The 12,996-nt window shown below is 34.4% G+C and overlaps 1 protein-coding gene across 1 annotated transcript; it reads left to right on the forward strand.

Moving 5' to 3' along the window:
- Positions 1-3,562: 3,562 nt before the first annotated feature.
- Positions 3,563-6,416, forward strand: PP2-A14 (phloem protein 2-A14). Its single transcript, XM_086596914.1, has 3 exons — positions 3,563-4,167; positions 4,255-4,373; positions 5,715-6,416. The coding sequence occupies exons 1-3, from the start codon at positions 3,829-3,831 to the stop codon at positions 6,133-6,135; spliced, it is 879 nt and encodes a 292-aa protein (XP_086453040.1). The 5' UTR covers positions 3,563-3,828; the 3' UTR covers positions 6,136-6,416.
- The last annotated feature ends 6,580 nt before the right edge of the window (positions 6,417-12,996 follow it).

The raw sequence follows: 12,996 nt of genomic DNA on the forward strand, positions 1-12,996 counted from the left end.
TATTTATTTAAGTGTGGTTACATAGTCTTTCTTTATTGATTGCTTTATTTGATAATGCATGACAACCAAACTTTAAATTATAAAATGTACATCACAAAGTAAAGTAATCCTAACTTCGTTAGGGGAAAGAAATGGACCTCTAAATTATTAATTTATTATATAAAAAATCTTTTGCATGGTTATTGATAACTAAAAAATGCATTGCCTAACCAGCATGGACTGATTTTCTTTATTAAGCCAATTGAAGTTGGTAAGAATCAAGACATTTATAAAACTCTGGTTTTAGATTTAGGATTTGAAGTTTATAGAGTTGATTGATATAATTATATATTCTACTAATGGCCCTGATGTCTCAGTTATATTTTGTTATATTTTGATGTATGCATGTGGGTAAAGTGAATATATAATTCACATGACAGTCAGTTGACAATGTCTAGACTCTAGACATTTATAAAACTCTAGACTAATTCTTCCCGACTAAGATTCTAGAAAACCAGTCAATAAACCCACACACTTTTTTGTGTGTGGAATATATATTGTTCACGTTGGCAAGGTAACCAAATTTTTATTTTCGTTTATATAGGCAAGATTTAAGTACATTTAGTTTACCATTGATTCTGCAAAGTTTTTTCATTGTTATATCTAGATATTTATTTCAGACAATAGAGTGATAGACATCTTTCAAGCTACTTCATGGTAGTCGTGGATGTCGAATTTTTACTATTTTACACTGAAGCTGACTTCATCTTAGGTAATTTGAGAAATGGAGTTGCGCACCCAAAGTGTGAAAATAAATTAACTAATTAGCGAAAAAAGAAAAAACATTTACTGAATAGTGCATCATTGTTGAACAAGAAGTCGGTCTTTAAGCTTGCGTGTTAACCATCAAAATCTCTTCTTCAAGGCTAGATTAATCTGGATTAGGTATAATTTATTTTCCTTTCTTTAAGCCTTAAGGAAGCCATTATCAGTAATTGAGACTTTACATTGAAAGTATACATTACTTAAATATTATAGCATTTGTGAGAACGACGACCAAAAAAACTCTGAAAAGTCTAAATTCATCTAAAATCATCTTCAATGTTGACATCAACAATTCAGACATGCATAGAGTTTTGTCTAGACATTTAGAAGTATCACATAAATGGCTAGTATCACAAGTACCAAATAAAAGGGGTCTCTAATCTCAATAAAAATCTACATGTCGCTTGTCAAAAAATCCAGGTTGTGGAACCGTGGAAAGATTCTGAATGAAGGATTGCATAAAACATAGCCAGAAATATCCATGCTGGACTTATTATCGATATTTCCATTAAAATTACTTTGGTCGTACGTTCAGGAGTCCGACATATATCGAATATCTAGATATTTCGTGGCCTTAAACAGAAAAGGCCTATTTTGATCCCGCTGTTACTTTGCCAACTTGCCAAGAATGAAAAATGGTGATTTAGTCTTTACACAAACCTTGACAACAAAATATTCCGCATTGTGCAACTGCCTCAAAAAGAGAAATACTAGCTAGCCCATCACCTATGTAATAGGCTTGGAAACACTCCACTAGAAGCCAGAAAAAAAAGTGACTGTGTACCAATTGAACAAGTTTTTTCTTTTTTTCCATTCTCTCTCATCTATTTTATCTTCCCAACTCCCCCCCCCCCACCCCCCAAGCAAGTTTGAGACTATTGCCTACTTAATCTCTTAATCCTCCTTCATTTTTTGTTGTCTTTATTCACTATTTATTTTAGCTGTGTCACAATCGTATCAAACAATTTTTTTTTATAGATTTGATTACAATTTAGTTCTTTGAAGCCTCAATGGTTCAATACATGACAAATCAAACTAATAAGACAATAAATTTCAAGATTCTTCATAATTGAAAAATGTAATTTTTTTCACATTTTTTTTTACATAGTTTTCTTTCAGATTTGTTGAGATAATAAGTTGAATTATATTTTTCTTCTTTATATAGCAATTATATCCCATTTACATGGAAAAATAATGGGTATTATTTTTTAGTCTTATGCAGGTGTTTGGATCTTATTTTTTCAAAAAACGATTTTTTTTTCTTAAAAAGTGTTTTTTTTAAACAATTTTGAATAAACATGTTTTGTTGAGATTTTTCTAAAAACTATTTTATCAAAACCAGCAGATTTCGCAATATATTGCAACATTTGGTTATAACATACGGACAATCCATTTGCCTTTAGTGCAACAAGCCCACACAATGACAAAAATAAAAAAGAGTTTTTTAACTTGAAAAACAAGGTTTTGTAATTTATCATAAAACAATTTTGTTGGACCAATAAATATATTTTTTTTGGTGAAAAACTACTTTCTACAAAAATAAATACAAACATGTTTTTTATTTTTTCAAAAAATGTTTTTTTTTCTAATAAATATTTAATGACAATAAATAAATAGGATCCTAACAAACCCAATAACAAAAAAAAAATGGTGAAATAAAAAAGAGCAAAGTATTAATGGTCAAGTGAGCGGAGCGAATGTTCTTGTACCGGGGGTAGCCCAGAATGTTGTTTGGTGGGTTTCTATCTGACTGTACTAAATCTCTCCACACTTGCTCAAAATTTCTCTCACGCTCGTCTCTGCTACGCTTCATCATTCTCTCTCTGCTCAAACCCACTCTTATCTCTCACTCACCGTTATACTCAATTTAATATTATTTGTTTTTCACATACCATTCAAAATATCCATCTTCAAAACACATTTAATTTGAAATCCAAACAACCCCTTTATATTTCAACAAGTTTTAAAGTAGAATTCGGGTTAGAACTTCACTTGAATAAACAAAATGAAAGAGTTCGATTGTGATGGATGAATTTCAAGTTGGTGAAGATGCTACTATTTTTTATTTATATTCCATTATTCTAGCAAAAAATTTATTCTTTGGTTTATTTTACTGGGATTTTATAAGTTGTTATGTTTGCACTTTGCTTTTTGTAATTGATTCTTCATTTGGCTTTTATTGGTTCTCTTTCTAGGATTTAAAATGGCCATAGTGAGGTGAGTTTTTCCATTTTCTCAGTCCACAATTTTTTTCTTAGTTACATTATAGTTCATTGAGTATAAACACGCCAAGTAGAAGTTAGAAGAATAACTTTATTAACTCCCAATTTAAGAATATAATATGTAAATTTTTTTTGATGGAACCACAAACTTGAAGAAATTGGAAGTTAAGCATATCAAAATTTTTGTTTTATTTTAATTAGTGTGTAATGAAAATGCTTGTTGAACTGATTTTGAGTGAATTAGGTATTGATTTTTCATGATTGTTTTTTTTTCCTCCTCCAATATCTTGCTGCCAAGGCATCTCTCTTTTTTCCTGTAGGGGGGTTACGCTCACTCCCCACTACTATGTAGTTATTCTAGTAGTAATAAGGGAATGGTGGTGCTAGTAATGGATATTGTGTTAAAAAGAAAAAAGAGATGGGTGTGAACTGATTCATTCAAGTGGTAAGAAGTGATTTATTTGGCATCTAGCGGAGTGTTTCGGAGCCCACCACACAATTGATCTGCTCGCTAGCATTCCTCCCTTAAAAAAAAAAAACTAGCAGCGTCACCTCACATCCACGCGTCCATTTTATCCAATAGAGCCAACCCCATTTCTACCCGACTTCTTTTCTCTCTCTCTGTTTTATAACAAAGAAAAAAAAAAGGCAAACAGATTCTTAGATGCTGCCTAGTTTTTATTCTACACAAGAATGGAAAGCATAAATCCACTTTCTTCTTCACCTCTTTATCTCTTTCTTCCTTCTTCTTTCCCTCTTTAATTCATTCCCCATTTCTTCATTGAATCGTGAATTTTTTCATATGGGGGCTGGTTTTTCTACTTTTTCAACACAGATTAATTTAGTTACATCTTCTTCTTCTTCTTCTTTCCTCTCAAATAAAACTAGCCTTGGTGATATACCTGAAGGTTGTATTTCTTCTATTCTAACAAATCTTGATCCACCAGATATTTGTAAACTAGCAAAGGTGAATCGAACTTTTCGTGACGCGTCAACATCTGATTTCATTTGGGAATCAAAGCTTCCTTCTACTTACCAATATCTTATTGATAGACTAGGTGATGGGCTTCCTTCAAATTTGAGTAAAAAGGATATTTACACCAGACTTTGCCGGCCCAACCCTTTCGATGGCGGTACCAAGGTGGGGCTTCTTGTTTTTATTATTCATAGTTTCGGGGTTTTTTTTTTTTATTATTTTGCACTTTTGTTGAATTTGGATTTTGTCTAGGCAATTTGGCTGGAGAAGAGTACAGGTGGAGTTTGTTTGTCCATTTCGGCAAAAGGGTTGACGATAACGGGGATCGATGATCGGAGATATTGGAATCACATTCCAACTGAGGAATCTAGGTGCGTTTTTATATTGATAAATTGAAATTGAAAAATTATGTTTATTCACGTGTTCATATTGTTTGATGAAATTTGGATAAATACAATAATTGTAGAGTATTCTTAGTTCAATGTTTTAAAAGTGAATTTATGTAGAGTTAGATGGATATGTTACTGAGTTTAGGATTATTTATTGATGATAATAATGACCATGTTTAGGACATGGAGTTATAGAAGGAGAGCTTTCATGTACAATCAGTTTGCAAATATTTATCTCAATCGATGAATCTTAGATTCTTGCATTTGGTAATTTGAAAACTCTTGATGTAGCTTTTTAACATCTTTGGAAAGTGGGAAAAGAATAAAAAATTCCTTTTGAGGATTTCGTGTTTGTCTCTCTGTTTTTTTTTAGTGAGGAGGAAATTTATTAGTGGACCTCTTGGTGGGGTTTTTATGTTAAATAGGATAATAGACCTGTACTTTAAAAATAGCATAGTTAAATTTGCTTAGCCGCCCTACTTGATGAGGATACAGACATGTGCCAAGATCTGATGAAATCCACGTTGTTTGACGCAGTGCCTTGTTATTTAAAAGCCTGAAAGTGCAACGTCCCTAAAACTTGTACTATATGGAATTAACTAAATTTTTTTGCCAGATGACGGTCGCTTTTGGTAAATTAGGAGATTAGTTTACAGAGAATGGATGTTCATCACTATCTTTCACTAGCAGTTTATTTTTAAAACAGTTGTTTGAATATATGTCGATTTCCTGGTGTACCCATGTGTCTTTATGTTTCCGCCATGGATATAGTTATATAGAGTTACAAATGACTTCGTTATTTAACCAAATATTAGGCACAGATGCACATGACTGTTGATTGCTAAACTCTTCCTAATCATAGTTTTCATTTCTTGAATGGAAGTAGAACTCACATTCATTAGACCCTAAACATGTGGAGTGAGGCCTTTTATTATGCTGATGAGGTCACTTATTACGAGAAAAAAGAAAGGCACTTGTTATCAATCGAATCTTGGTCTTTGATTTGGAACATCTTGTGTTCCTTTACATGATCTATTTTTGGTTGTTCTGGAGTAAGCCTGATTTGACTGAAGTTTGTTAGGGATGCTAGATATGTACACTGGCTTCTTAATTTGTTAGTTTTCAGTTCTCCGTGATCTCAACACAAGTATATGCCTTTGACAGTTTGTGGGTGCATTTTGGTTCTTCATTCCTTTTTTTAGAATTCAACTTGCAACAAAATAAATAACCGAATGGGCAAATTAGCTGAACAGAAGACCTGTAAACTTATCCAAAAAGAAGAAATTTATCTGGCAGAACTGATATAGTTTTACCCTTTTATAGGTTTCACACAGTTGCATATCTTCAGCAAATATGGTGGTTAGAGGTGGACGGAGAGATTGAATTTCACTTCCCAGCTGGCACTTACAGCATGTTCTTCAGGCTTCAACTGGGTAGAGCCTCTAAGAGACTTGGTCGCCGGGTCTGTAACCCTGAGCATGTCCATGGTTGGGATGTAAAACCTGTCCGTTTCCAGCTTTCGACATCGGAGGGCCAGCAGGCCATATCCCAATGTTTTTTGGATGAACCGGGCAACTGGATCAATTACCATGTGGGAGATTTTGTTGTCGAGAATCCAACTGTACCAACCAAGATCAAATTCTCAATGATCCAGATCGATTGCACACATACCAAAGGTGGTCTCTGTTTGGACTCTGTGTTAATATGCCCCAGTGAGTTTAGGGAAAGGTTAAAGCGTTTTTGAGTTGTAGTTAACCTTGCAGTTTAGATAGCAAGCAAGCGTCATATACATAGGGTGAGTCAGTCTCCAGGAGAAATAGAATCAACGACAGGCAGGTTTTTTCCAGGTGTTTACGACCTGTTAGTACATTTGTAAATCCATAGAAATGTAATTCATGTGTTGAGAGTTTTTTTTTTTACTTTGTAATCTTTATAGAGTGTTTTGACGTCAATGTTGTATGAAAATTTTGTACTACGGTATTGGTTGATAACTTATATTTCACTTGTTTTGAGTGCGGAACAAAAGACACCCTTTCTTATCTTTTCCATCGTCTGTTATGCATGCTTGATGCCTTGATTGATTGATGTCCTATATGTGGTAAGAACTGGTTAGGAATAACTTTCTAGTTAATTAAGGTTTCTTGAACAGACAGTTGATGCCTTGATTGATTGATTGATGTCTTATATGTGGTAAGAACTGGTTAGGAATAAGTTCTAATTAATTAAGGTTTCTTGAACAGACAGTTGGGAAAACGATGGAGGTTATTTTGTTTTAACTTTTAAGTAATGGATTATCAAAAAAATAAAAAACCTTTAAGTAGTGTTATTTGAATTTTGGAGAAAGTGGCTGGTGAGAAGGTGTCGTGAAAAGTCATGGTGTATTGGGGATACGGACAGCCAGAAGAGAGCTGGACTTCTTGTCAAGACCTTAGGCTATACCGCTAGGTGCGGTCCAGTGCTTTTTTTTTGGTCGTAGAATCATCTCACCGTCTTTTTCGTTAGGTTTGTTTACGGGTGTAAATATTCTCACCCCCTCATCTAGGAATATAATTTGGCTTTCAGGCTCTTAGAATTGCATGCTCAAACCCTCAAATATTAACCCTCACAGATTTGAGGGACAACCAGCCCGGCCCTCATGCTTGTAAGGGGCGGACTAGGGTCTAAGTTCTGAAACATGAGTCCGGCCCTCATTAAGCCCTCATCAGCCCTTATATATTTTATTGTTATTTTACATTACATTTATGTATTATACTATAATTATTTAAGTTGTATAAAAAAAAATCACTAAATTAGTTTTCAATAGAAGATAAATTATAATATAACATAACATAACATATGCGTTTTTTGTAATTGATTAAATGATAGGTATATAAGTTATACATAAAAGCAAATCCAACCTAACAACATAGTTAAATATGAAAAATGTAGATGTTTTAAGAGTATCATTTCTTCCACCATCTCTATCTCTTTTTTTGTTTTTCTAAAGGCATAAGAATTAGTTTTGTATACTTAGCTAAAATTGATATACATAATCAAAGTATGATAAAAATAAATAAATAATTACAAAAAAAAAAAAGAATAAATTAGTAAAGTATAATTAGACCGGGCCCTCAATCATGAGGGCTTTTATGGTTTGAGGGTCAGGCTAGCCGGCTCTTTTATCACCCCTATCCTCATCTCCGATTTCAATTTCATTCCCCATACCCGCCCCATCCCCACTTAAGAGGCAGTCGGGAATTCCCCCATACTCGCCCCACTTCCCATTAACCAACTTTTTAAAAAAAAACTTTATTTATACTCATCTAAATTAACTATTTTTTGTCTATATATTAAAAACATTTAATGAATTTGGCATTAGCCTAGTGGAAAATGGTCATGGTTTCAAGAATTAAGTTGTGAGTTTAAATTTTACCCTTGCAACATTTTAACAAATATATATAATACTTGCATATTATATACACTAAATACTTAAATGGGTGGGGTACAAGGTCGGGTAAGAGACCCCATTCCTCGTACCTGCTCCATTTCCGTTTGGAAAAAGTCGGGAATCTCCATACCCACCCCCATCCATCCCCATATAGTACCCTCCATACCTGCCCCATTAGAGTCCGGTCTCCATAGAGCCCCGTCCCCATACCCTTCCCATTAACCAACTTAAAAAAAAAAAAAAATTATACTCACCTAAATTAACTATTTTTTGTCTATATATTAAAGACATTTAATGAATTTGACATTAGCCTAGTGGAAAAATGGTCATGGTTTCAAGAATAAAGAAATGAGTTTAATTTTACTCTTGCAACATTTTAACAAATATACATAATACATGCATATTATATACACTAAATACTTAAATGGGTGGGGTACGAGTTCGGGTAGGGGATCCCATTTCCCGTATCCGCCCCATTTTGGAAAAAGTTGGAGATCTCCATACCTGCCCCCATCCGCATTTAGCACCCTCCATATTAGGGTCGGGTCTCCATAGGTATTTTTTACATCCCTACCCTCAACTTGATAACCTCGATCCCCAAACTTTATAACCTCCCCGACCAAAAAAAACAAATTATTCAATATACTCCTCTATTTTATATCAACCCATCTGTCTTCTCCTTCAACATATTCTGTTCATTAGACATTCAGTGATTTTGTCCATTAATAGAAAAATAGAATATCGTTTATGCTACCCCCATAGTAATTGGTTGTGCTGTAGTGATTGAAGATCAAATAAATGAATTTAGAGTAGAATAAAACAATAAATCCTCATTAGTTTTAAAGGGGCGGGTAGCCACGTCAGTTGATCTCGGAGGAGGAATGATCAACTATCAGTTATTCTTGATGAGAAATGTTTTGATAAGATTTTCGTATTTTCGTATTTACTTTAAATAGTTATATATATACCAACATGTGAAGATATAGAAACATGCTAAAGATATTTACCAAAAAAAAAAAATAAATTAGACTAATTATCGCAAAAAAAAAAAAAAAAAAAAAACAGTAAATTAGAAAATATGTATATATCTTTGTGTAAATTAGGAAATATGTTTGGAAATGGTTATAGGAACTCCACCTTATAGTGACTCCAAAGTTACTTCACTCCTGAAAATGAACTTACAGAATGAATTGAGGACTAAATTTTTGTAGATGTATACATCTCATGATGGAGAACACTCCGACAAAAAATCAGCTCAATTAAATACATCTAACCTTGTCACAGGTTGTATCAAAATTTTAAAAAATATGGACTGCCGTTGGATAATTTTATAACTCTCTAAATGATTTTTGATGAGATTGTATATCTTCAAATGAACTATATTTTTTTTGTGAGGATGATCTCTATTGTGTGGAGATCATCTCTACCAAAAATTAGTTTTTAATTCATTGAGTAAAATGGCAGAGTTCATTTGGAGTTCGTTTTAGTAGAGTTCACATAACCATCCCCAACATGTGCATACTCCTAAGATAGAAAACTAGATCCTTGATTTAATGTTATTTTTATATTGGTGCGTACACACTAATATAAAAATAACATTAAATCAAAGAATCTAGTTTCCTATCTTACTTAGGAGTATATACATGTTTCCTAATTTACACAAAGATATATACATGGTTTACAGAGAGAAAGAAGGTGAAGTTAGTCGTAGTAGTGTTTTGATGAAGGGGTATATGAGGCAAATAAGTTATGGGGAGGGAGGTTATCAGGTTGAGGGGGTGAGAATATTAGCACATTTTTTTATTTTATAGAAAATGTGTTTGTTGATGATACGGCATCCAAATGTGCAATGGATCGAAATTTAAAATATGAAACTGGGTTCCATGGGAACAGGAGAGACACGGATATATATAGCATTGTCGAAATTCCAAATGCCTTTGTCAATTATGTCCAAATAAAACCAGCGATTACCATTTTCATTAAAAAAAAAAACAGGTTATGGTCGTTAATATGTCTGTAAAATACCTGAGAGGCTGAGATTATTATTAATGGCTAGCAAGTAGAACATAGGCTAGAGAAGTCAAACCACGGGTGCTGGAACCGGCCCATAGACGGGGCTTCAGGAGTTCAGGGGGTGTCGGTGCACTCCAAACCAACTGTATGCTACGCGGATATCTCTCTTGTAAGCTGTTGCTATCTTACATCTGAATCATCATATTTAACATCTATCATCAACGGCTGGTTTTTTTCTTCCATAGGAACATCCAGAGAATATACCAGATACTGATCATTCAGGTAAATTTTAAGCAAATGAAGATTCCTATGTTTGAAACCACTGAAATGTGAAATGTCCCCAAAGTGTGAGGAGAGTAGACCACCCTTTTCCTACATCACACATCCATTCCTAATGCAACAATCAAGCACTTGATTGATACCTATTAGGATAAAGAAATGAAGTGAAGAGTACACCACTCATTGTGTGGGCACTCCTATGATTCCTATCCACGATGGTGAACCCAGAGCATACATTCAAAGCCGTACTAATAAGATTTTGGATTATTCCCGGGAAAGCCTATTTCCACCCTTTGAAATGTTGCCCTAAACATATCCTCTTTCACTATATTGAATCTAAAAAGATATTTTTAGTATGTGCTGTATTGTCAAATGGAGATATTTTGCTAATGGAAGGATCTTGCGGCTAGTAATGCTTTTGTAGTAAATAAAAGACCAAAAAAGAGAAAGAGAGACTACAAACACAAAAAAAAAAAAATTATGGGTGGGCTGGGGGGAGGGAAGCATGTCCTTGTTAAGTTTGTAATTGAATTTTTTTTCATTTTGAGAAAGCCCAAATTGGTGCTGCATACTTGAATAGACACTTCAGGGCCCAGACGGTATACTATTAAATAAATAGCCCATCAAGTTTGAGAAGGGCTTAAATTGAGGCCTTGACCAACAGCGTACAAATGGTAACTTTTTATGACGTCAACCAAGTTGAAATGGAGAGACTTCTGGTCATGATCGAGAATTTTTCGGATTGGACCTGGTCAGAGAAACTGATTCTTTACCTTACTTGATACTTGTTGAGTTTAAATAGGTGAAACCAAATACAATCCTGCCATCAATCATGCTTAAGAATGGGTTTTCTTGCCGTAAACTTTGCAAGCCTTTTCAGTTTTTACACGTTCGAGCAAGGAGTAAACCTTTATATTGAACCTTAGCGTTCAGTCGTTAACACTACGCTACAATATAGGCTCTTTAGTCTAAGCCCAAATCACAAAAGGCCCATTAAAAAGCCTTATTCAATACCCAAACATCCCAGCAAAATCTAAAGACAAAATTATGGGGATATATGCAATGTATTTTTCGAAATCTAAACTTTAGTACATTGTTCGTTTTTTTAGTGATAAGCAATGTTCTTATCACTACAATGAGTACTATTTTAAATTTGTACAATTACTACAATGAGTACTATTTTCTCCAAAATTCTTCTCAGGTGAAAGGTGACATGGCATACGACGTGGACCATAACTAATTGCAACGTGTGAAATACCAACTAACTAGCCATTGAGCCGGCCTATGGCCGGGATTGTTGCATAGTATGCTTTAAAGGTTCAGCTTTACTTGTGTTTTGGGCTTATGGTTAGGCTTAGTAATTTAGATGTTTTTAGTTTTGGACTTTTGCTTTTGCTTATTTTCAGGTCCTTATGTTGTCGGGCGGGTTTGCTACACAGGTTATTTACCTAGACACAACTTCCATAAATTCTGTAGATGCTAAACAAAGATAGATTCTGTAGCTCTCTAACCCAAGATTCTAACCAATGGTACGGAAAACATATCTCGGAACGACCGCATTAAAGATATGCTTGTGCTTGCCAGCCTTAAGTCATCTTGTTACTTTTTCACCACGCTTGTTGCAAGGCTCTAGTTTGAAATTTTGGTTTATCCCGAGCAACTGAAATTGATAGGTTTTGATGGAGACTTAAAGTTTACTCATATGATGTGCCATTGCTCTATATATATGTAGTTGATGTTTTTTTAGTTTTACACTTGTTTATGGGCTATGCATAGTTTATTTGTTGAATGTGGCTACGATCGTGAGAGTTTGGTTTATTTTATTCTGTGTTGATAATGGTCACTAGTTTTTGAGTTTCATATGTCGCACTTTGTACTAATATTCAGTTTGTGTTCATCGGGAAAAGTTGGAACGAAGGAGGCGGATGCCTTATCACATGCACATAAATCTTGAGCTTCGAAGTCAATCTGATTTGTGCTATGCTCTTGGAAGTTCCTAACATGGCAGGAAACACTCTTGACGCTAAAGCGGAAAATCATAAGCAAGACATTCCGTAGGGCCGCTTGCTTGGTGGCGAGAGACGACATTCTACAAATACACGAAAATGTTCGTGACCACATTATGGCGTACCACTAGGGCCCTTAGCAAGGGAGATTTCCGAGAAATCCTTCAATGTCATCAAGTCCCTTGATGTCCGGGCGGCTTGTCGAACGAGAGATGATGTTCTTGAGATGCTCAAGACTAAGATCAAGGAAGAAGCTTTGAGAACTTACCTTTTTACTTATTCTTCATGTTACAAATCATTGAGCTTGGACCAAATTCACCATCGTCTAGATCTTTCAAAAGCTAGGAAACTTCGGTGATTTTAATCCCTTTACTAATACTCATGATTTGATACCAATTTGCCATCTTAATAATTAGAACATTATTTAGACTTCCAACACATTTCTCGTCAAGTATAAACTTCTAAATTTTCATCTTCAATGAGGATCTTTTAAGTTCGAGTTAAAATGTTTTTAGATAAGTACTTCGTTACCACTTCTCGCTTGTTAACCGCATGCTTTGCAAGATGGGAAGATTGTTGTTGTTCAAAGGTTGAACTAATTGGCGGAATCTTGTATAGCTGTTAGGCTGCAAAGATTGGCGTGTCCAGACAATCTTTTTTCAATCATATCTTAGTTCATGTGATCCATTTGCAATAGATGCACTTCCCTCATTCATTTGAATACCTATCTCAGATAGAAATAATGGTCACAAATTAAGGTTTGGAAGAAGAGATACAATGTCATCTTGCAGCTCATAACATATTCCCCACAATTTTTTCAATGATAGCCTTTTTTCAACTCTAATGACACAATGCGTTTTGCACATCCACAAAAAGCAAT

The sequence above is a fragment of the Coptis chinensis genome, chromosome 3 (assembly GCF_015680905.1).
Source record: "Coptis chinensis isolate HL-2020 chromosome 3, ASM1568090v1, whole genome shotgun sequence".
Classification (NCBI taxonomy): Eukaryota; Viridiplantae; Streptophyta; class Magnoliopsida; order Ranunculales; family Ranunculaceae; genus Coptis; species Coptis chinensis.